Source organism: Ranitomeya imitator, chromosome 6, assembly GCF_032444005.1.
Source record: "Ranitomeya imitator isolate aRanImi1 chromosome 6, aRanImi1.pri, whole genome shotgun sequence".
Lineage (NCBI taxonomy): Eukaryota > Metazoa > Chordata > Amphibia > Anura > Dendrobatidae > Ranitomeya > Ranitomeya imitator.
This window is the reverse complement of record NC_091287.1, coordinates 74,713,177-74,735,359: the sequence shown is the minus strand read 5'-3', so window position 1 is coordinate 74,735,359 and position 22,183 is coordinate 74,713,177. Positions and strand designations below refer to the sequence as shown.

Here is a 22,183-nt window from a genome sequence, read left to right as displayed (position 1 = left end):
AGATCACCACTTTTGCCGTTCAGTTTTATTAAAAAATTTGGCTTTAACAGAGTCCTTTGTTTCCCAACCCTGATGTGGTCTGTGGCCAAATCTGTGCAAAGACCAAGCTCACTGACTGTTCCTCCGTTAACTCATTCTGCAGTCAGCAATAGTCAGTGCCACACAGATGATATAGAATTAAAAAAAGAATTGTCCTTACAAAAGGTGGAGATCTCCTTTAATTATGAAAGATACATTTATAAGCAGGAGAGATCTGAGCAGGATACAATCTGCCTACCCTCGTTTATTTTTTATTTTTTTTACAAGAGTGTGGGAGACGAACATTTGCTGCAAAGATTCTTATATGCAATCGTTTATCTAATGTAGGAAAATTTTAAAAAAAATCCTCTGGAGAGCTGAATAAATTATCAATTAACATAGTAACATAGTTAGTAAGGCCGAAAAAAGACATTTGTCCATCCAGTTCAGCCTATATTCCATCATAATAAATCCCCAGATCTAGGTCCTTCTACAGAACCTAATAATTGTATGATACAATATTGTTCTGCTCCAGGAAGACATCCAGGCCTCTCTTGAACCCCTCGACTGAGTTCGCCATCACCACCTCCTCAGGCAAGCAATTCCAGATTCTCACTGCCCTAACAGTAAAGAATTCTCTTCTATGTTGGTGGAAAAACCTTCTCTCCTCCAGACGCAAAGAATGCCCCCTTGTGCCCGTCACCTTCCTTGGTATAAACAGATGCTCAGCGAGATATTTGTATTGTCCCCTTATATACGGTTATTAGATCGCCCCTCAGTCGTCTTTTTTCTAGACTAAATAATCCTAATTTCGCTAATCTATCTGGGTATTGTAGTTCTCCCATCCCCTTTATTAATTTTGTTGCCCTCCTTTGTACTCTCTCTAGTTCCATTATATCCTTCCTGAGCACCGGTGCCCAAAACTAGACACCGTACTCCATGTGCGGTCTAACTAGGGATTTGTACAGAGGCAGTATAATGCTCTCATCATGTGTATCCAGACCTCTTTTAATGCACCCCATGATCCTGTTTGCCTTGGCAGCTGCTGCCTGGCACTGGCTGCTCCAGGTAAGTTTATCATTAACTAGGATCCCCAAGTCCTTCTCCCTGTCAGATTTACCCAGTGGTTTCCCATTCAGTGTGTAATGGTGATATTGATTCCTTCTTCCCATGTGTATAACCTTACATTTATCATTGTTAAACCTCATCTGCCACCTTTCAGCCCAAGTTTTTAACTTATCCAGATCCATCTGTAGCAGAATACTATCTTCTCTTGTATTAACTGCTTTACATAGTTTTGTATCATCTGCAAATATCGATATTTTACTGTGTAAACCTTCTACCAGATCATTAATGAATATGTTGAAGAGAACAGGTCCCAATACTGACCCCTGCGGTACCCCACTGGTCACATCGACCCAGTTAGAGACTATACCATTTATAACCACCCTCTGCTTTCTATCACTAAGCCAGTTACTAACCCATTTACACACATTTTCCCCCAGACCAAGCATTCTCATGTTGTGTACCAACCTCTTGTGCGGCACGGTATCAAACGCTTTGGAAAAATCGAGATATACCACGTCCAATGACTCACCGTGGTCCAGCCTATAGCTTACCTCTTCATAAAAACTGATTAGATTGGTTTGACAGGAGCGATTTCTCATAAACCCATGCTGATATGGAGTTAAACAGTTATTCTCATTGAGATAATCCAGAATAACATCCCTCAGAAACCCTTCAAATATTTTACCAACAATAGAGGTAAGACTTACTGGCCTATAATTTCCAGGTTCACTTTTAGAGCCCTTTTTGAATATTGGCACCACATTTGCTATGCGCCAGTCCTGCGGAACAGACCCTGTCGCTATAGAGTCCCTAAAAATAAGAAATAATGGTTTATCTATTACATTACTTAGTTCTCTTAGTACTTGTGGGTGTATGCCATCCGGACCCGGAGATTTATCTATTTTAATCTTATTTAGCCGGTTTCGCACCTCTTTTTGGGTTAGATTGGTGACCCTTAATATAGGGTTTTCATTGTTTCTTGGGATTTCACCTAGCATTTCATTTTCCACCGTGAATACCGTGGAGAAGAAGGTGTTTAATATGTTAGCTTTTTCCTCGTCATCTACAACCATTCTTTCCTCACTATTTTTTAAGGGGCCTACATTTTCAGTTTTTATTCTTTTACTATTGATATAGTTGAAGAACAGTTTGGGATTAGTTTTACTCTCCTTAGCAATGTGCTTCTCTGTTTCCTTTTTGGCAGCTTTAATTAGTTTTTTAGATAAAGTATTTTTCTCCCTATAGTTTTTTAGAGCTTGAATGGTGCCATCCTGCTTTAGTAGTGCAAATGCTTTCTTTTTACTGTTAAGTGCCTGTCTTACTTCTTTGTTTAGCCACATTGGGTTTTTCCTATTTCTAGTCCTTTTATTCCCACAAGGTATAAACCGCTTACACTGCCTATTTAGGATGTTCTTAAACATTTCCCATTTATTATCTGTATTCTTATTTCTGAGGATATTGTCCCAGTCTACCAGATTAAGGGCATCTCTAAGCTGGTCAAACTTTGCCTTCCTAAAGTTCAGTGTTTTTGTGACTCCCTGACAAGTCCCCCTAGTGAAAGACAGGTGAAACTGTACAATATTGTGGTCGCTATTTCCTAGATGCCCGACCACCTGCAGATTTGTTATTCTGTCAGGTCTATTAGATAGTATTAGGTCTAAAAGTGCTGCTCCTCTGGTTGGATTCTGCACCAATTGTGAAAGATAATTTTTCTTGGTTATTAGCAGAAACCTGTTGCCTTTATGGGTTTCACAGGTTTCTGTTTCCCAGTTAATATCCGGGTAGTTAAAGTCCCCCATAACCAGGACCTCATTATGGGTTGCAGCTTCATCTATCTGCTTTAGAAGTAGACTTTCCATGGTTTCTGTTATATTTGGGGGTTTGTAACAGACCTCAATGAGAATTTTGTTACCATTTTTCCCTCCATGAATTTCGACCCATATGGACTCGACATCCTCATTTCCTTCGCTAGTATCCTCCCTTAAAGTGGACTTTAGACAAGACTTTACATAGAGACAAACCCCTCCTCCTCTCCGATTTTTACGATCCTTTCTAAACAGACTGTAACCCTGTAAGTTAACTGCCCAGTCATAGCTTTCATCTAACCATGTCTCGGTTATTCCCACTATGTCAAAGTTACCTGTAGATATTTCTGCTTCTAGTTCTTCCATCTTGTTTGTCAGGCTTCTGGCGTTTGCGAGCATGCAGTTTAGAGGATTTTGTTTTGTTCCAATCTCCTCGCTGTGGATTGTTTTAGAAATGTTCTTACCTCCCTTCTGAGTATGTTTTCCTGGATCTTCTTTGTTCAAGTCTAATGTTTTTCTTCCCGTCCCCTCTTCTTCTAGTTTAACGCCCTCCTGATGAGTGTAGCGAGTCTTCTGGCGAATGTGTGTTTCCCAGGTTTGTTGAGGTGTAGTCCGTCTCTGGCGAGGAGTCCATCGTACAAGTAATTCACACCGTGGTCCAGGAATCCGAATCCTTGTTGTCTGCACCATCGTCTTAGCCAGTTGTTTGCATCAAGGATCCTGTTCCATCTCCTGGTGCCATGCCCGTCTACTGGAAGGATAGAAGAAAAAACTACCTGTGCATCCAGTTTCTTTACTTTCTTCCCCAACTCTTCAAAGTCTTTGCAGATTGTCGGTAGGTCCTTCCTTGCCGTGTCATTGGTGCCAACATGTATCAGAAGAAATGGGTGGACGTCCTTGGAGTTGAAGAGCTTTGGTATCCTATCGGTCACATCCTTGATCATCGCACCTGGAAGGCAGCATACTTCTCTTGCAGTTATGTCCGGTCTGCAGATGGCTGCTACTGTTCACAAAATGATCTTTGACTTATAAAATTGCAAAATACTTTATCCGGCAATTCCCAGGCTACTACACGGTGTTCCAAATTATTATGCAAATTGGATTTAAGTGTCAAAGATTTAATGGTTTTGTTTTTCAAATAAACTCATGGATGGTATTGTGTCTCAGGGCTCAATGGATCACTGAAATCAATCTTAAACACGTGATAATTAGTTTTCCAGGTGATTCTAATTAAAGGAAAACTACTTAAAGATTATGTTCTACATTATTAAGCAGGCCACAGGTTTCAAGTAATATGGGAACTAAAAAGGATCTCTCTGCTGCTGGAAAGCATTAAAGGGAACCGGTCACCCCGTTTTTTCAGATTGAGATATAAATACTGTTAAATAGGGCCTGCGCTGTGCGTTACAATAGTGTATGTAGTGTACCCTGATTCCCCACCTATGCTGCGAAATACATTACCAAAGTCGCCGTTTTCGCCTGTCAATCAGGCTGGTCTGGTCAGGTGGGCGTGGTGACATCGCTCTTTTCTTCCCCAGCTTTCCGTTGGTTTGCATCTCGGCTTTGGGAAAATGGCCGCCGCGATCTCTTCTGCGCACGCGCGGCATCCCGCGGCCATTTTCCTGAAGCCCCGTGCAGCAGAGCACTCCATCTGCGCACACGCGGCCCCAGGAAGATGGCCGCCCCCACCGATGACAGGGGGTAAGAGCGCAGATCGCGCGCTGCTTCTTCACGTGCGCGCAGTGGATTCATCACTGCGACATGCGCACACCACTACGCCACCAACGTATTCGGTGGTGCATAAACCGAATATTCAGCCACCCTTACAAGCAGAAATGGTTAAAGTGGGCCCAGACATACATGAGCACTAATTTCCAAATAGTCTTGTTTACTGATGAGTTTCAAGCAACCCTGGATAGTCCAGATGGATGGAGTAGTGGATGGTTGGTGGATGGCCACCATGTCCCAACAAGGCTGCGACGTCAGCAAGGAGGTGGAGTCACATTTTGGGCCGGAATCATGGGGAAACAGCTGGTAGGATGCTTTAAGGTTCCTGAAGGTATGAAAATGACCTCTGCAAAGTATTTAGAGTTTCTGACTGACAACTTTCTTCCATGGTCTAAAAAGCAGAAACGTGCCTTCAGGAGCAAAATCATCTTCATACGTGACAATGACAATGTACCATCTCATGCTGCAAAGAATACCTCTGAGTCATTGGCTGCTATGGGCATAAAAGTAGATAAACTCATGGTGTGGCCACCATCTTCACCTGACCTCAACCCTATAGAGAACCTTTGGAGTATCATCAAGCAAAAGATCTATGAGGGTGGGAGGCCATTCACATCAAAACAGCAGCTCTGGGAGGCTATTCTGACTTCATGCAAAGAAATACAAGCAGAAACTCTCCAAAAACTCACAAGATCAATGGATGCAAGAATTGTGAAGATGATATCAAAGAAGGGTCCTATGTAATGTAACTTGGCCTGTTAGGATGTTTTGAAGTTAAATATCTTTTTTGTTCAGTGAATGTGACCTCCTAATTCTGCAAATTCCACAAATGAGCATTTTCAGTTCTTTAAAACATATCAAATGTATAGAAATTCTTCTGTGCCTAATAATTTGGAACAGTGCATTTTGAGTTTTTATTCATTTTGGAGATTATACTGTTATCATTGGGAGGTTTCTTCAATAACATTCGATGTATAATCTAACGGGTGATGACTTTTATTAGACTGTCATTTGCACCGACCATTTAGGAAAATCCGAGAAAAATATCATTTGCATAATAATTTGGAACACCGTGTATTCCTTCAAATCTCTGTAGTCGCAGAGCTACCCCAAGAAAACCCCGATCACGCGTTTATTCCATAGCGATAAGTAGTTTTCACATCCTGAACACAATGCTCATAGGCTGGGGATTCTTATCCGAGGCTGACCCTTGAGTGTACGTTTCTTCCACAGGGTCTATTTTTTTGCCTTCTCCACACAATGGTTGAAAAGAAAGTCTCTGGAGCGCAAAGTACAGTGGCTTGGTAATGAAAATAAAATTAAGGAAGGCCTGGGGATTGCAGTGTCACGCAGATTAATGTTCAGATCACCAGGAGTACAGAATGTAAGCATCTAGCAATTAGGAAAAGCAGACTTCTCGCTGTGAAGTTACCAAGCTACTTTCCCAGCGAACACCAAACTCCTTTCTGCAATTGTACCCTGGCTGTGTGCTTCAGGAACTAGATCGCAGACAATCAATAAGAAGGTACTCTATGTGCTAATGAAAAAGAAGGAAAAAAACACAACAACACTGAATATCAGATATCCATAGAATACATCTGTCCTAAAGAAAGAAAGAATGGAAATCCGCCGGACTGCAGGCTTGCTACCGGAGTTATCCAGGGATTACACTCATATTCCCATCTCCAAGATGCTATCCCAATATGTAGTGGGTGTAATAACAATATCTCCAATTATAAATACAGTATAGTTCTTGTGATTAGCTATGTCTCTTACCCCATGTGCAGGGCATTGCAGTAGCTTAGATATCCATATTTACAACAACTAACAGTCACAATGAGTGGTTGTAACCATGGCTACCAATACTGCAATGCCCTGCACATGGGGTAAGAGACATAGCTAATCACAAGAACTATATTGCATTTCATAATGCTGCAGACCTTTACAACGGTCATCATTCGCAAAAAAAAAAATCTACGGTACCTCGTGCTGTCCTCAGATTACATAGCAAAAACCTGCTGACAGTTTCCCTTTAAGTGTTTGCGCACCGTCCAACCACACTCCATCAATGCACTGATCACAATCTTTAATACCATGGTTCTGTGCGCATAGGATCGCTGGATCTCAATTATCAGCCAGTCTAGAGCAATGGACCACGCTCCGACTACACTGCCCGGAGTGAACACAGCCAAGGTATCCATGAAGTGCGATATGAGAAACACAAGGAATCAGATGGAAACAAATCACCAGACGAGGCCGGACATAAAGCAGCTCTACCATCTGTCCCTGGTGTGACTGAGAAGAAACATGTGTGCAATCTACCTCTATAAACACTGGACCCCACTCTCAGCCTGCATCGCATGTGTGCGCTTAAAGGAAAATTCCCCCAAAACACTGCTTAGTAGGTGAAGACCTGCTGTAATTTATATTGTTTACATGTAATTATAAATCTGCAGTAAATCATTGTATGTTTATAGCAGGATCTACTTTATGCCCACTAAAAATCCTGCTTGTTTTCTGAAGGAAGGAGGGGTGAGACGGGGAATTGTTGGGTGGGAGAGGTAGTAAGTGTGTGTGAGTATGGGGGTGGGAGGGGTAAGTGTGTGGGTATGGGGGAGGGGTAAGGGGTGGGTATGGGGGAGGAGTAAGGGGTGGGTATGGGGGTGGAGGAGTAAGGGGTGGGTATGGGGGTGGGAGGGGTAAGTGTGTGGGTATGGGGGAGGGGTAAGGGGTGGGTATGGGGGAGGAGTAAGGGGTGGGTATGGGGGTGGAGGAGTAAGGGGTGGGTATGGGGGTGGGAGGGGTAAGTGTGTGGGTATGGGGGAGGGGTAAGGGGTGGGTATGGGGGAGGAGTAAGGGGTGGGTATGGGGGAGGAGTAAGGGGTGGGTAAGGGGGAGGAGTAAGGGGTGGGTATGGGGGTGGGAGGGGTGGGTATGGGGGTGGGAGGGATAAGTGTGTGGGTATGGGGAGGAAAAAGTGGTGGGTATGCGGGTGGGAGGGGTAAGTATGGGGGGAGGGGGTAAATGTGTGGTTATGGGGGTGGGAGAGATGTGTGGATATGGGGGAGGAGTAAGGGGTGGGTATGGGGGTGGGAGGGTTAAGTGTGGGTATGGGGGGAGAGGGAGTAAGGGGTGGGTATGGGGGTGGGAGGGTTAAGTGTGGGTATGGGGGGAAAGGGAGTAAGGGGTGGGTATGGGGGGGAGAGGGAGTAAGGGGTGGGTATGGGGGGGGGAGTAAGGGGTGGGTATGGGGGGAGGAGTAAGGGGTGGGTATGGGGGAGGAGTAAGGGGTGGGTATGGGGGAGGAGTAAGGGGTGGGTATGGGGGAGGAGTAAGGGGTGGGTATGGGGGAGGAGTAAGGGGTGGGTATGGGGGAGGATTAAGTGTGGGTAATGGGGGTGGGAGGAGTAAGGGGTGGGTATGGGGTGGGAGGGTTAAGTGTGGGTATGGGGGGAGAGGGAGTAAGGGGTGGGTATGGGGGAGGAGTAAGGGGTGGGTATGGAGGAGGAGTAAGTGGTGGGTATGGGGAAGGAGTAAGGGGTGGGTATGGGGGAGGAGTAAGGGGTGGGTATGGGGGTGGGAGGGGTAAGTATGGGGGGAGAGGGGGTAAGCGTGTGGTTACGGGGTGGGAGAGGTAAGTGTGTGGGTATGGGGGAGGAGTAAAAGGTGGGTATGGGGGTGGGGTGTTTAAGGGGTGGGTATGAGGGAGGGGTAAGGGGTGATTATGGGGAGGGGTAAGTTATTGGGGAGGAGTAAGGGGTGGGTATGGGGGAGGGAGGCTTATGGGGAAGAGGTGGGGTAAGGGGTAGGTATGCGAGTAAGGGGGGAGGCTTAGGGGCGTCTAATCCTGTCCAGAGGCCATCTTCATACAATGAAGGTACAAATCCAGTATATTCATGGAAACTTAGGTATGTAATGTATCCATAGGTCAGAATAGATCTGACATGGTGCTATTTTGGTGCACTAGTACTACTATCATCTTCAATAAAAAGTATCTTCTGTATATTTCTATAGTAAGTATGTATGCGTGTGTGCGTCCATCTATCTATACATATATACGTATATCTATGTACGTATGGCTTTATGCATACCTGTATGTACGTTATAGGATTGGTAAGAGTCAAACACATTTGCCACACACTATGTACTCTATTGCCACAAGTTGTGACCACAAGAGTGGCTGTACAGACAGATTTTCTGCCCAAAACATAAAATGAATTACTATATAGCAAGTTAATGATGCTTGTTTACATTAAAAATATTCGAAACAGATCTAAATATTTTCTGACATGTTTGTTTTTATAAGCTTCTTGCATTTTCTATAAAATCACTTTGGAACATCTTTCCTTAGAATTCTGCATTCTTCCTTCCTCTTGTTTCTCCTCCTAACATGTGGGAAAAATAGCAAACAAAAACTGCCAAATCCCCCTCTCAAATGGGTGTGTCCCTCCACTAAGAGCACTGATTGAGCATGCTCAGACACACCTCCAGCTGGTTACACCCACTTGTTCATTTATTCAAAACTTTCCAGGAGAAATAATAGTGGAACAGTTTTACATCGAATGTCCAAGAAAAGATTCTCCTGAATAATGGTATTCAGATGAAAAAAGAAAATGATTCACTAAAATAGACAAGTCAGGAGAAGGAAAGGACCTGTCAAAGGGGTAAAGTGAGCAGTTTTTGCTCTTAATTTATTTCCACTGCTCCAGATATGGGCCTTTTTTATATTTAGTGCTACTTTTTATGGTCTTCACCAAGGGGGTTTTGCTCAGATGCTTATGCACAGCAATAAGAAGGGAATGCTGTGAGCAACGTTCCCCTGGTGGAATAAAAAAATAAAGTGTTTTGGTACCCTAAATAAAAAGGATAGAAAGGCCAATATCTTTGGATCAATTTGGCAGATTGAAAAAAAAATTAAATAAAAAAAATTGGAATATAATTGGGAACGGTACAATAAAATAAGAGCAAAACAGTTCCTCTTTAGGGAAGAGTCAAGAAGGCAGTATAACGTGGACTAGGATCGCAACGCAATGCTCGGACTGGCCGGCAGCTCCCCCGACCCGGAGAAATCCAGGACCCTGGGCACCAGACGTCCTTCTTTAGTAACTTTACTGGTACATTTATTTCTATGCAGTGGTCATGCTCGGGTCAGGAGAGCCACCGGCCAGTCCAAGCATTGCGTTGCGATCCTCGTCTGACTCTTCCCTTACAGTGAGCGCTTTATTTTCTTGCCCATGCACCAGTATTAGACCTCATTAAGGGCGCTCCACAAAATATAAAAAAAAAAAGTTAATCTTACCTGAACAGGAAAGATTTTCACGGCTACATATTCGTTTATCAGTCGTGCCTTCCAGACGCAGCCAAAGCGTCCCCGCGCCTTGATTTCCAGCAACTGCAGGGGCTTCAGTCCAACTAATGGAGATGGTGGAGGTGGGCCGGGATCCTAGGTAGATAGAGAAACACACCATTGATCTTTTATGAGCCTTACACAGTTCCAAATAACCTCTGCCTCGTGGAGGAGAATAAGTAACTAATTAGCTATTGGGCTGCAATAACCTTTATGCCCATCTACCGTGATCTGCGCCAATGCCACAAAATCTTCATTAGGCCGTACGTGTGCAAAATAAAATAAAAAAAATATCTGTATATATTTCTGAGCCTGAAGACGTCTGCTCGGGAATGTGACTGATTAGGACAAGAGCCTTTTGAATGAAAAATGTTTTTTTTTTTTTCGGAGCGGTGTTACTATGGACACTAATAAACAGAATGGCGCTTGTACAGTAAAAGACCACGCACGCCCGCTTCATTATTTTGGCAGGTTTACAAAAGCAGCGATGGCCTCTGCAACTCACGTCGGTTATGGAGATGCCCGTTTGATGAAGCACTTCTCCGCACAGCCTTCTGCCGCAGCAAGGCTATAAAGCTCCCGATATAAAACCTTGTAACATTTTATAGTCAATTAGCACTTTGGAATTAAAGGCATAGTAATTGTGATCCATTTACTCAAAAACAGTCGTGTAGCACTTTCAGAAAATGCGCTCTTAAATTACGTTTAACGTCAAGTACATGGCACACGCACAAGAAAATAAAAATCTTGTATTGATCCAAAGTTGCTTGTGGTTAAAGTCTGGCGGTTACTAAATAAGATCGCACTACCGGATACCCAACGTATTAGCATATATCTAGGTGAATGGAAATCAATAACGTTATTACATGGAGTTTTAAAGGAACCATAAACTAAAAGATTACTTGACACAATTAAGGTTTCAAGACTTCTCCTTATTGCGCTCAAGTTAATTTTCACCAAAAGGTTTTACCAGTTCAGCTTGGATTGGTGACAGATTTCACGGTAATATTAAATGGGGCAAAAAAATTAAAATAAATAAGTTGGTAATTGAGGAAGACATCATTAGGACACCTTTATTAGAAGGGAGGGTCAGCACAAAATGACTGTTCAAACCAAGCATAGGTGGTCAGTGCGTGAAACCGTACTGGTCAATTGGCGACCTACTTGTTTTCCATCAATCTCCGCCATTTTCTTCCTTAACTGACAGATCTGGCTTTACAGGAAACACAGGAGAGCGTAGATAGATGTAAAACAATTAGTTGGAAAGGTTCACAGAATTTTTTTGGCCACAAAAAGTGGCTCTGTGCTCGGACTGGCTGGCGGCTCTCCCCACCCAAGTGTGACAGCCTCATATATGCAGCCGTCACGATTGGGTCGCAGGCCAGTCTGCGCACAGTGTTCCGATCTTGCTCCGATTCTTTCGGCAGTCTGATTATCCACAGGATAGGCTAAAAATGTGTGATCACTAGGGGCAGCACCACTGGGACCCCTTAATTTCACTGAAACAGTGACCCAAGCCTCTGTTCCTCCTCAATGCATATCTGGCCACTACTCCAATCTCCTTACTGCAGACATCTGCACTTCCATTTACAATTTTCTCTGCATGAAGTTGAACAATCATAAAAGGAGAACCCCCCCCCACCCTTCAGTGTGAGACATGTAATGACAGACAGGTGTACTCTTCTCTGTGATAAGCAGTAGAGTATAACAAAGCTGCGTGTCATTACAAACACCTTCATCAGCTGTTAGCACAGCAGTTAGTGTTGGGGGAGGAGGGTGGTGCAGCAGAATCTTGAGATATAAGCTGCTAGAAGTCTTTATAATGACAAGTAGCTCTGCTCTTTTCTACACATTAGATCATGGAGGAGAGAGTGGGGTTTGAGTGTCAGTACATCTTAGACAGATAAAGGCTGTTGTGACCTGCTTTGGGGGGCATGTTCTTTCTTCCTCATGCACGCTGTCTGCTGCTTATGATTGGTTAATGTCATGCAGGAGAAAAAGTAAACGCCCCCTGGAGAGGGACAACTGGTCACGCCCCCTCAAACTAAACTTTACAAGCTAATATCTCCACAATGGAGATGAGAAGTACAAAAAAAACCCAAAACAACAATTGTATTCAGTTCTGCAGCCTCTATTATGGGATGCGGCAAATTTAGCATGCTAAAATGGTTGACAGGTTCTCTATAAGAGGCTGTGTCCCAATAAAAACTGCTTTCTGTATTCAAGTCAGCCATGTAAAAGTTCTATTCAAGAGTTTGACTTCATAAATCCCAGAGGTTCAGCTGTTTTTGAGCGTTAAGCTTAGGCTAGCTATAGTTATCTACTACAGGAGAAAAGAAATATTACAGTTACCATACCAATCTATGGCGTCAACCAGAGTGAGAGCCGGTGTTTACCGACCTCTCCCGACGCATCTACAGAGGGGGTCCCAAAGAGCATGAGGGGCCTCCATGAGATGCAAACTAATAGTTTCTTATGAGACTGCTCCTTTAATAAAGAAAGGGAGTAATTTTGGGAGATAAGAGTAAGTAACACTCATTAGAGCCCATAGTTTTAACGCTGCAGGATAAAAGCAGTGACCAGGCAGTTATCGTTTGCTTTAGTTTGTTACTCTCCCTGCATGGCCCACACAAAAATATGAATATTCCAATGATGCGGCGTGAATATGTTAATGTATGAATCTTGTGGCGTGTTCCATGACCAGGTCACTCTTCTAGTGTTACGGAAAGACAGCGCATAAATCCCAAGTCGGCAGAGGACATTCATAGGTCACTGATAAACGTCTACGTGGAATTTTTTTTTTTTTAAATAAAATAAAAGAGCTTTATGTCAAACTCATCACTAGATGTGGCCCCATTATTCCCCTTTGGATTATCCAGAAGAGTTGTGGATATCTATTGCCTTCAATTTCTTACTGTCAAAAGAGAGAAGTTCAGACCGTAATGCCGGTGACACCGAGTGGTCTTCCCAAGCTTCGAGAGGGTCAGACTCACCTCGTTAAGGTCAACATGACCATAGGGAGGCTTCCGATGGCGGTACATCCAGAAAGCCAGGAGTATGGCTATAGACAGAACAACAATAGGAAGTAGGGAATACACCAGGATGTTCAGCACTGAAGCCGACTGCTGAGTCTTCGGATCAAAGGTTTCTGAAAATCAGGGATAAAAATGTAATTAAAATTAAGAAATGCTAAAAAGCGGCAGTACATGTGGCTTCATAGTACCATCAATCCAAGGATTGGGCTGAACAATATCCCACCACGCATTAATCCAGGTTATTATTAGCCCTATATAATAATAATAGGTCTTAAACAGCATCTTCACCTGCCCGGCAGGATTCCAGAGCATCTCCCATCCAGACCTTGCTGACATCGCTCTACCATCTGTCGGGGAGCAGCTGCAAACTGGTAAAAGTGGGCAATGCCCTTTAATAAACTAAATGTAACACCGGCGACTTAAAAAATAACCCATCTTTATCATTTCTATTATATACGCTGATAAAATTCTAGTAATGTCCTAATGTAGTAGGGCTGGCGGATTACTGGGCCTGGCACTGCTGCGATCTGCAGCACCGGACAGCGGACCTTCCCCAGGGAATGCGTGTGCTGGGTCTTAAATATTTCTGCTTCCCTGATTTATTTTAGTCTGCATTGGGTCTCTGGCATCAGCCCAGCACAAGGGACCTTTAAAACATACAAAAGGCCCAAAACAATGCAATGCAAGTCCTGCACCATGGAGAGTCTGGAGAGTAAATCACTCCACCGCCCCAAGCTCACCCGGACCGTGATGCCACAAAACTGCTGCTATCCAGGGGGAGGGAAGGACCGGCCATTTGTTGAATTCTGAGTGAACCAAGGGAACTGGATTTACAGAGCCAGGGAAAGCTTTGCGGGGATGCATGTGAAAAGCTCTGACAAAGCAGACATTTATGTGCGAGGATAATACTACCACCACACACCCCATATATTATGTATAACACAACTTAGGATTCAGCCCGGAGAGAGAAGCAGCTGTCCACAACGCTTACATTTATCCCTTTATGGGTGGAAAAGACGGAGATTAAACCAGGCAGACATTTTATACATTCCAGGTTAAAAGGCTTTACGGTTATAACAAACTGCCTACGTTTATGGAAAAAAAAGAAAAAAAAAAGTTTAAAAGTTATGTTTTCTTTTGCTGCCACTTCTTTATGTTGATATTTTTCTGGAAAGTCGAATTATCACAATGACTCCTGCCAGCCAGAGCTGTGGAGTCGGAGTCGTGGAAGAAGTCGGGGCCCATTTTGGTGGAGTCAGTGTAATGGAAATTGAGGAGTTGGAGGTTTGGCTTAATGACTCCACAGCCCTGCTGCCAGCGGGCAGTGCCAGAGTCCTGAATGCCAAATCTGCCTAGATATGGGTATATTATATTTATTCCACGTCCTTCTATAGTGCCATCATATTCCACAGAGCTTTAGAGACCTCATCTGTTCCTACAGGGACGCCCATCTGGGCTGACTCGTCATTTGCTTGTATATACAGCTCTGGCAAAAATTAAGAGACCACTGCAAAATGTTCTGTTTGTCTGATTTTTCTCTTTATAGGTATATTTTTGAGTAAAATGTAAATTGTTCTTTTATTCTATAAATTACTGACAACATGTCACAGTTTTTTATTTGATGGCTTGTGACTATCCATCATCCTCTCGATTACATTCCGGAGGTTTTCAATGGGGTTCAGGTCTGGAGATTGGGCTGCCCATGACAGGGGTTTGATGTGGTGGTCTCTTAATTTTTGCCAGAGCTGCATATTTTAAAAAAAATAAACAAATAAAAAAAAAAAAAGCGCAACTACAACGTAACAAATTTTTTAACCTTGGGTGTAAGTTTTATTTTGATCTTTGAGTGGAAATCAAATCAAAATTCAACCCCAAGTGTAGCGGTTTCAATTCTGTGTCAATTTCCATACTTGCAGAGCACCAATATGAAGACGCTGCGTATGTCAATGTATGACTATATCTGGTATAAGCAGGTTTAATTTTCCCCAAATTTCCCCTGTAGTGACGCTGTTACTTTACCACACACAGAGGTTCTTAAAGGGTAATTGCCAAAATATTAAGTTAACCCTCATCCCCACTGGATATCTTACTTTTGCTGCAGCATCGGCTATTGAGGGTTCCAACAGTCCCAAGATGGGGGCTCTAGATCCCAGGAGGGCTTTCCAGAGCCTCATGATGAAGCTCTTCTAGGCCAGGCTACCTTGGGATTATTGCAGGACCTCATGGTTGGATATTTCTTTTCAAATATTTTTTTTTTTTATACATACTAGTTCCCACATTAGTTCACAAATCCACATGCCCCGAACCTCTCGAAGAACAATGTTGGGAGAATTTCTCAACATTTTCTAAACTAGTAACACCTGAGTACTTCACTATGGATCTTTCACAAGTAAAAGGAGGGCAGGGGGGAATCAACCAGGTGCCCGACTCTTACTTTCAATGGCTCTGCAATCTGCTAAACCTCTCCTTATGGCCGCAGTAAAAGGTTGCCCGGTATGACACATGACTTGTCTGAATGGGAGACACTTTCCTTTGTTTGCTGGAGGTCACTTTGAGAATGGGCTCAGCCTGAGAAGTGCTGATGTGCAGTTATTCCCAGCACCACGTAGAATGAAAGCCTCTTTGATTCTGGATGGAAAAGTTATTGATTGAATGGCTTTTCTTTGGTGACAAGGTGCCATCTGTTCGCTCCAACAGATCGCACACAAAGGAAAAAAAAAACCCTAAACCAAAAGCGATGAAAGAAAAGTACAGTTTTTGTTACAGAGTGAATTACACATGTGCGGAGATTGTGCTGCTCTCTCACACATATGCAGGAGAGCCCCCACAAGACACGACCGCCCGTCACCTGGATCCGCTCCCTGCCCGGATCACTTTGCCATTTGCTGCCTGCAGTTATTAATACAAACCTGCAGCACTTTTATCAGCTCCACAAGCTCAGAAAAAAAAAACTATAAAATGTTGGATCTGGATATAAATGGCGTATTTGTAATTTTGGTAGTATTCTATAATATCAAGAGCCTAGAGACTATGTAACGAGCCCAAAACTTTTCCTAAAAGGGTTTTCAATTTCTAGAGGTTGAATACTTTCTAATTTAAAAAAAAAACACAAACCCTGCAACTAATAAACCTACTCTAGGTTACAATTCCTCAACATGTTCAGTATCTCTGGTTGTTGTCAAAGGAGGAGAGCCCGGTTCACATTCAAGGGCAGCATAGACTGGGACAGGTCCAAGGTGAATACGACTGGATCTACTGTGGTCCAGGCAATTATCGATGAGCTACAGAAACAAAACCTGGCCTGATGCATTGTGACAATTGCTCCAGAAAGGAAAGAGTTGTCAACTCGGGTCGGGACTAGGTTGACTTTACAAGCCTCAGGGTCTAAGCAGGAATGTTCTTAGTCACTCACAGTAATCAGAGATCTTAAAGGGGTTGTCAATGATATTAACACTGAAGGCCTATCCTTAGAATAGGTCATCAATGTCTGAGGGGGTACAACACCCGGCACTCTCACCGATCGGCTGTTCCCAGTGGCAGCAGCCAGAAGTGCTCAGCTGCAGAGCCGCACAGCTCTGTCAACACAATGGTGGCTGCGGCCGCGTACGGAATATCTGCCCCTATTATTTTGAATAAAGGTACCGTCACACTAGACGATATCGCTAGCGATCCGTGACGTTGCAGCGTCCTCGCTAGCGATATCGTCCAGTGTGACAGGCAGCAGCGATCAGGCCCCTGCTGTGCTGTCGCTGGTCGGGGAAGAAAGTCCAGAACTTTATTTGGTCGCTGGACTCCCCGTAGACATCGCTGAATCGGCGTGTGTGACACCGATTCAGCGATGTCTTCGCTGGTAACCAGGGTAAACATCGGGTAACTAAGCGCAGGGCCGCGCTTAGTAACCCGATGTTTACCCTGGTTACCATCCTAAAAGTAAAAAAAACAAACACTACATACTTACCTACAGCCGTCTGTCCTCCAGCGCTGTGCTCTGCACTCCTCCTGTACTGGCTGTGAGCATCGGTCAGCCGGAAAGCAGAGCGGTGACGTCAGCGCTCTGCTTTCCGGCCGCTGTGCTCACACAGACAGTACAGGAGGAGTGCAGAGCACAGCGCTGGAGGACAGACGGCTGTAGGTAAGTATGTAGTGTTTGTTTTTTTTTACTTTTAGGATGGTAACCAGGGTAAACATCGGGTTACTAAGCGCGGCCCTGTGCTTAGTTACCCGATGTTTACCCTGGTTACCGGCATCGTTGGTCGCTGGAGAGCGGTCTGTGTGACAGCTCTCCAGCGACCAAACAGCGACGCTGCAGCGATCCGGATCGTTGTCGGTATCGCTGCAGCGTCGCTAAGTGTGACGGTACCTTAAGGGCGGATGTGCAGCACCCGGTCAAGGCCATTATTGCATTGACTGAGCTGTGCATCTCCGCAACTGAGCAGTTCTGGCCGCCACCACCGGGAACAGCTGATCGGTGAGAGTGCAGGGTGTTGTGCTCTGCTCGATCAGACATTGACGACCTATCCTAAGGATAGGCTATTAATATTAAAGTCTTCGATAATCCCCTTAAACATAAGGCCTGAGACAACCAGAAAATAGGATTCCAAAGGAATTGTGTTTTTCGTTTTTTTTGTTTGTTTTTTTACGCTTTAGGGTAATTGCACACAATGTCTTGTTTTAAGGGTGATCCGCCAGAAAAAGTGCTTAAAGGGAAGATACCGCGTTTGTAGATCATTAATTAATCAATGTAATGTAGCATAACATGCTGTTATAACCCAGATTTGAATGCATGTAAAACAGATTTCATGTGTTATATGAGTAGAAAGAATGCACTGGGGGCTGACATCTTGGTTTTGCAGCAGTAGCAGGGCACTATCAGTGTCAGATTACGGCACCCCATGGACATAGGAGATAATAGACCGGCTCGGACCCGATCTGTAACATTGCAGCAGCATTAGCAGTGAGCTGGGCACGCCTCTGTCCCATCATCCGGCTAATCTGTTGAATGAAAAAAAAAAAATACTCCATACATACGTGCTACATACAGTGGGGCAAAAAAGTATTTAGTCAGTCAGCAATAATGCAAGTTCCACCACTTAAAAAGATGAGAGGCGTCTGTAATTTACATCATAGGTAGACCTCAACTATGGGAGACAAACTGAGAAAAAAAAATCCAGAAAATCACATTGTCTGTTTTTTTAACATTTTATTTGCATATTATGGTGGAAAATAAGTATTTGGTCAGAAACAAAATTTCATCTCAATACTTTGTAATATATCCTTTGTTGGCAATGACAGAGGTCAAACGTTTTCTGTAAGTCTTCACAAGGTTGCCACGCACTGTTGTTGGTATGTTGGCCCATTCCTCCATGCAGATCTCCTCTAGAGCAGTGATGTTTTTGGCTTTTCGCTTGGCAACACGGACTTTCAACTCCCTCCAAAGGTTTTCTATAGGGTTGAGATCTGGAGACTGGCTAGGCCACTCCAGGACCTTGAAATGCTTCTTACGAAGCCACTCCTTCGTTGCCCTGGCGGTGTGCTTTGGATCATTGTCATGTTGAAAGACCCAGCCACGTTTCATCTTCAATGCCCTTGCTGATGGAAGGAGGTTTGCACTCAAAATCTCACGATACATGGCCCCATTCATTCTTTCATGTACCCGGATCAGTCGTCCTGGCCCCTTTGCAGAGAAACAGCCCCAAAGCATGATGTTTCCACCACCATGCTTTACAGTAGGTATGGTGTTTGATGGATGCAACTCAGTATTCTTTTTCCTCCAAACACGACAAGTTGTGTTTCTACCAAACAGTTCCAGTTTGGTTTCATCAGACCATAGGACATTCTCCCAAAACTCCTCTGGATCATCCAAATGCTCTCTAGCAAACTTCAGACGGGCCCGGACATGTACTGGCTTAAGCAGTGGGACACGTCTGGCACTGCAGGATCTGAGTCCATGGTGGCGTAGTGTGTTGTTTATGGTAGGCCTTGTTACATTGGTCCCAGCTCTCTGCAGTTCATTCACTAGGTCCCCCCGCGTGGTTCTGGGATTTTTGCTCACCGTTCTTGTGATCATTCTGACCCCACGGGGTGGGATTTTGCGTGGAGCCCCAGATCGAGGGAGATTATCAGTGGTCTTGTATATCTTCCATTTTCTAATTATTGCTCCCACTGTTGATTTCTTCACTCCAAGCTGGTTGGCTATTGCAGATTCAGTCTTCCCAGCCTGGTGCAGGGCTACAATTTTGTTTCTGGTGTCCTTTGACAGCTCTTTGGTCTTCACCATAGTGGAGTTTGGAGTCAGACTGTTTGAGGGCGTGCACAGGTGTCTTTTTATACTGATAACAAGTTTAAACAGGTGCCATTACTACAGGTAATGAGTGGAGGAAAGAGGAGACTCTTAAAGAAGAAGTTACAGGTCTGTGAGAGCCAGAAATCTTGATTGTTTGTTTCTGACCAAATACTTATTTTCCACCATAATATGCAAATAAAATGTTAAAAAAACAGACAATGTGATTTTATGGATTTTTTTTTCTCAGTTTGTCTCCCATAGTTGAGGTCTACCTATGATGTAAATTACAGACGCCTCTCATCTTTTTAAGTGGTGGAACTTGCACTATTGCTGACTGACTAAATACTTTTTTGCCCCACTGTACATGCTACATACATGCTGCATATATATACGAGCTGTCACATATACGAGCTGTCACTCTGATGCAGTAACTGCTGGTGACAGCAGGTCACAGGGCAGTCACACAAAATGGTGCTGCCCTGTGATGCTGCTCTTCATTCTTACTGTTGGAGCAGTAACTGCTGACATCACCATTTCCCTCCCCTTTTGGGTGGTCTAATATCCCTGGGGCAGAGCTGCTAAATCTCACTATAGCTGCCTGAGGTCTAAAACGGAAAATGCTCCCCCTAGTGGTAAATATGTATATTTGTAGAAAAATATATAATATTTTTAATATAGAAATGTTTGCAAACAGTGCAAACATTGCATTAATACATTTTAATTACTATTTTAAGCTTAATTTCACAAAAAAAACAAAATACAAGAAAACTGGTGGCACCTTCCCTTTAACAACACTAAAAAGAATATATGCTCCGTAATGTCAAAAAGACCTGCTGTGCATAGGTTCATTCTGTTCAAGATTCTTTTAGTGACAGGTTCATTCTTCGGGTGGCTTTTGGAGCAGCTCAAAAATGACCAAAAACACCAAAGATGCTGCTTTATGAAAAGCAACCTGAAAAAGATGTGTGTAAAGCACAGGAGGAAAGTAAGCCTAGCCTAAGGCCATGTTCACATGGTTTTTTTAGTGCTAATATTAAAAAAACAAAAAACACAATACAGCTGCGTTTTACAGTATCAGCAACGTGAACGAGTCATAAATCTCATTCACATGGTGTTTCCTTCTTTTTTATTTTAAAGCTACTGCACATTTTTAGACATCTGCATTATATCAATTTCTTCAGAAAATTTCACTCGTTCACATTAATAGAAAAAAAACGTTAAAATGCACTTTCTGTATGCAGCTTTTTTTTTTTTTCTTTCAACCTTCAGAAAATTTACAACAAAAATGCTGCGTGTGAACAGACCTTTACAAAAGACAGAAAAACAATGTATATTAGAACGCTGCAACAATTAGGAATTCCATAAAAAAGAGAAGATAAGTGTTGAATTCCAATAAAACACCCCAAACTGGAAACTATATCAGGGTTAAAGTTATTTTACATTCTTCTGGATGTGAACATAGTGAATGGAACTAAGCCGCAGTAGCAGATATAGGCCACAGACAACAGGGGGTGCTGTTTTTACACCATGCAACCGTGGCACTTCATTCCACAACTCAATTATCATAGGCCAAAACATATTTTCCACCACTTTAAAGCAAAAACTTACCCACATCAGGCAAATGAGTAAATTTCTCATTACAATAGTTCCCATCACAACAGCAGAAAAATACTTGGGGGTTCTCTTCCTTCGCTACACATTGAGGCCTAGAAATAAACAACAAGACATGAAAATTTAACACTAAGCAGCCATAAAACAGTCAAAAGCAGCCACTTTGTGGTTAGTAGAGCAGTAGCCAGTGATCGGTGGCAGCGGTCACGCATCAACGTCACATTATCACTGCAGCACAACAAAAGGTCAACGGGAAGTTCAGAGAGGCGGCGGATATTACAGGTAAGTAACACAGCTTCATGGCTATAGTCCCATTACTTGTTGATGCAGACAACCCCTAAATGATCAAATTGTGGACATAGAATTGGTAAATGTTAGTCCCAGTGCAGACATCTACAGATATACATGTAGGAGGTATATACACACAGTGTATGCACTGATATATATGTAAAGGTATACACACAGTGTAGCTATAGCTATAAATATAATGGTATATACAGAGGGTATGCACAGATATATATGTAAAGGTATAAAATGTACAGATATAAATATAAAGGCATACACAATGCATGTACAGATACAGCTGCTTCTCACAAAATTAGAATATCATCAAAAAGTTAATTTAAGTTCTTCAATACAAAAAGTGAAACTCATATTAGAGTCATTACCAACAGAGTGATCTATTTCAAGTGTTTACATTTGTTAATGTTGATGATTTGGGTTTTCATTGGCTGTAAGCCATAAAGTCATTATCTCAGTAAATTAGAATACTTTTAACATCAGCTTGAAAAATGATTTTAAAATACAAAATGTTGGCCTACTGAAATGTATATTCAGTAAATGCACTCAATACTTGGTCTGGGCTCTTTTTGCATCAATTACTGCATCAATGTGGCGTGGCATGGAGGCGATCAGCCTGTGGCACTGCTGAGGTGTTATGGAAGCCCAGGTTGCTTTGATAGAAGCCTTCAGCTCATCTGCATTGTGAGCTCTGGTGTCTCATCTTTCTCTTGAGAATACCCTAGATTGTCTATGGGGCTAAAGTCAGGCGAGTTTGCTGGTCAATCAAGCACAGTGATACTGTTGTTTTCAAACCAGGTATTGGTACTTTTGGCAGTGTGGACAGGTGTCAAGTCCTGCTGGAGAATTAAATATCCATCTCCAAAAAGCTTGTCGGCAGAGGGAAGCATGAAGTGCTCTAAAATTTCCTGCTAGATGGCGGCGCTGACTTTGGTCTTGATAAAACACAGTGGACCTACACCAGCAGATGACATGACTCCCCAAACCA

General features: G+C 43.2%; 1 protein-coding gene across 1 annotated transcript in view; it reads right to left on the bottom strand.

The window, feature by feature from the left end:
* ACVR2B (activin A receptor type 2B) overlaps positions 1-22,183 on the bottom strand; it is a 198,129-nt gene that overhangs the window by 26,854 nt on the left and 149,092 nt on the right. The window contains exons 3-5 of the mRNA XM_069729774.1: positions 20,893-20,990; positions 12,960-13,114; positions 9,919-10,062 (exon numbers count right to left, since the gene is read on the bottom strand). Of these exons, the coding sequence (XP_069585875.1) occupies positions 9,919-10,062; positions 12,960-13,114; positions 20,893-20,990 (397 nt within the window). The remainder of the gene's footprint in view (positions 1-9,918; positions 10,063-12,959; positions 13,115-20,892; positions 20,991-22,183) is intronic.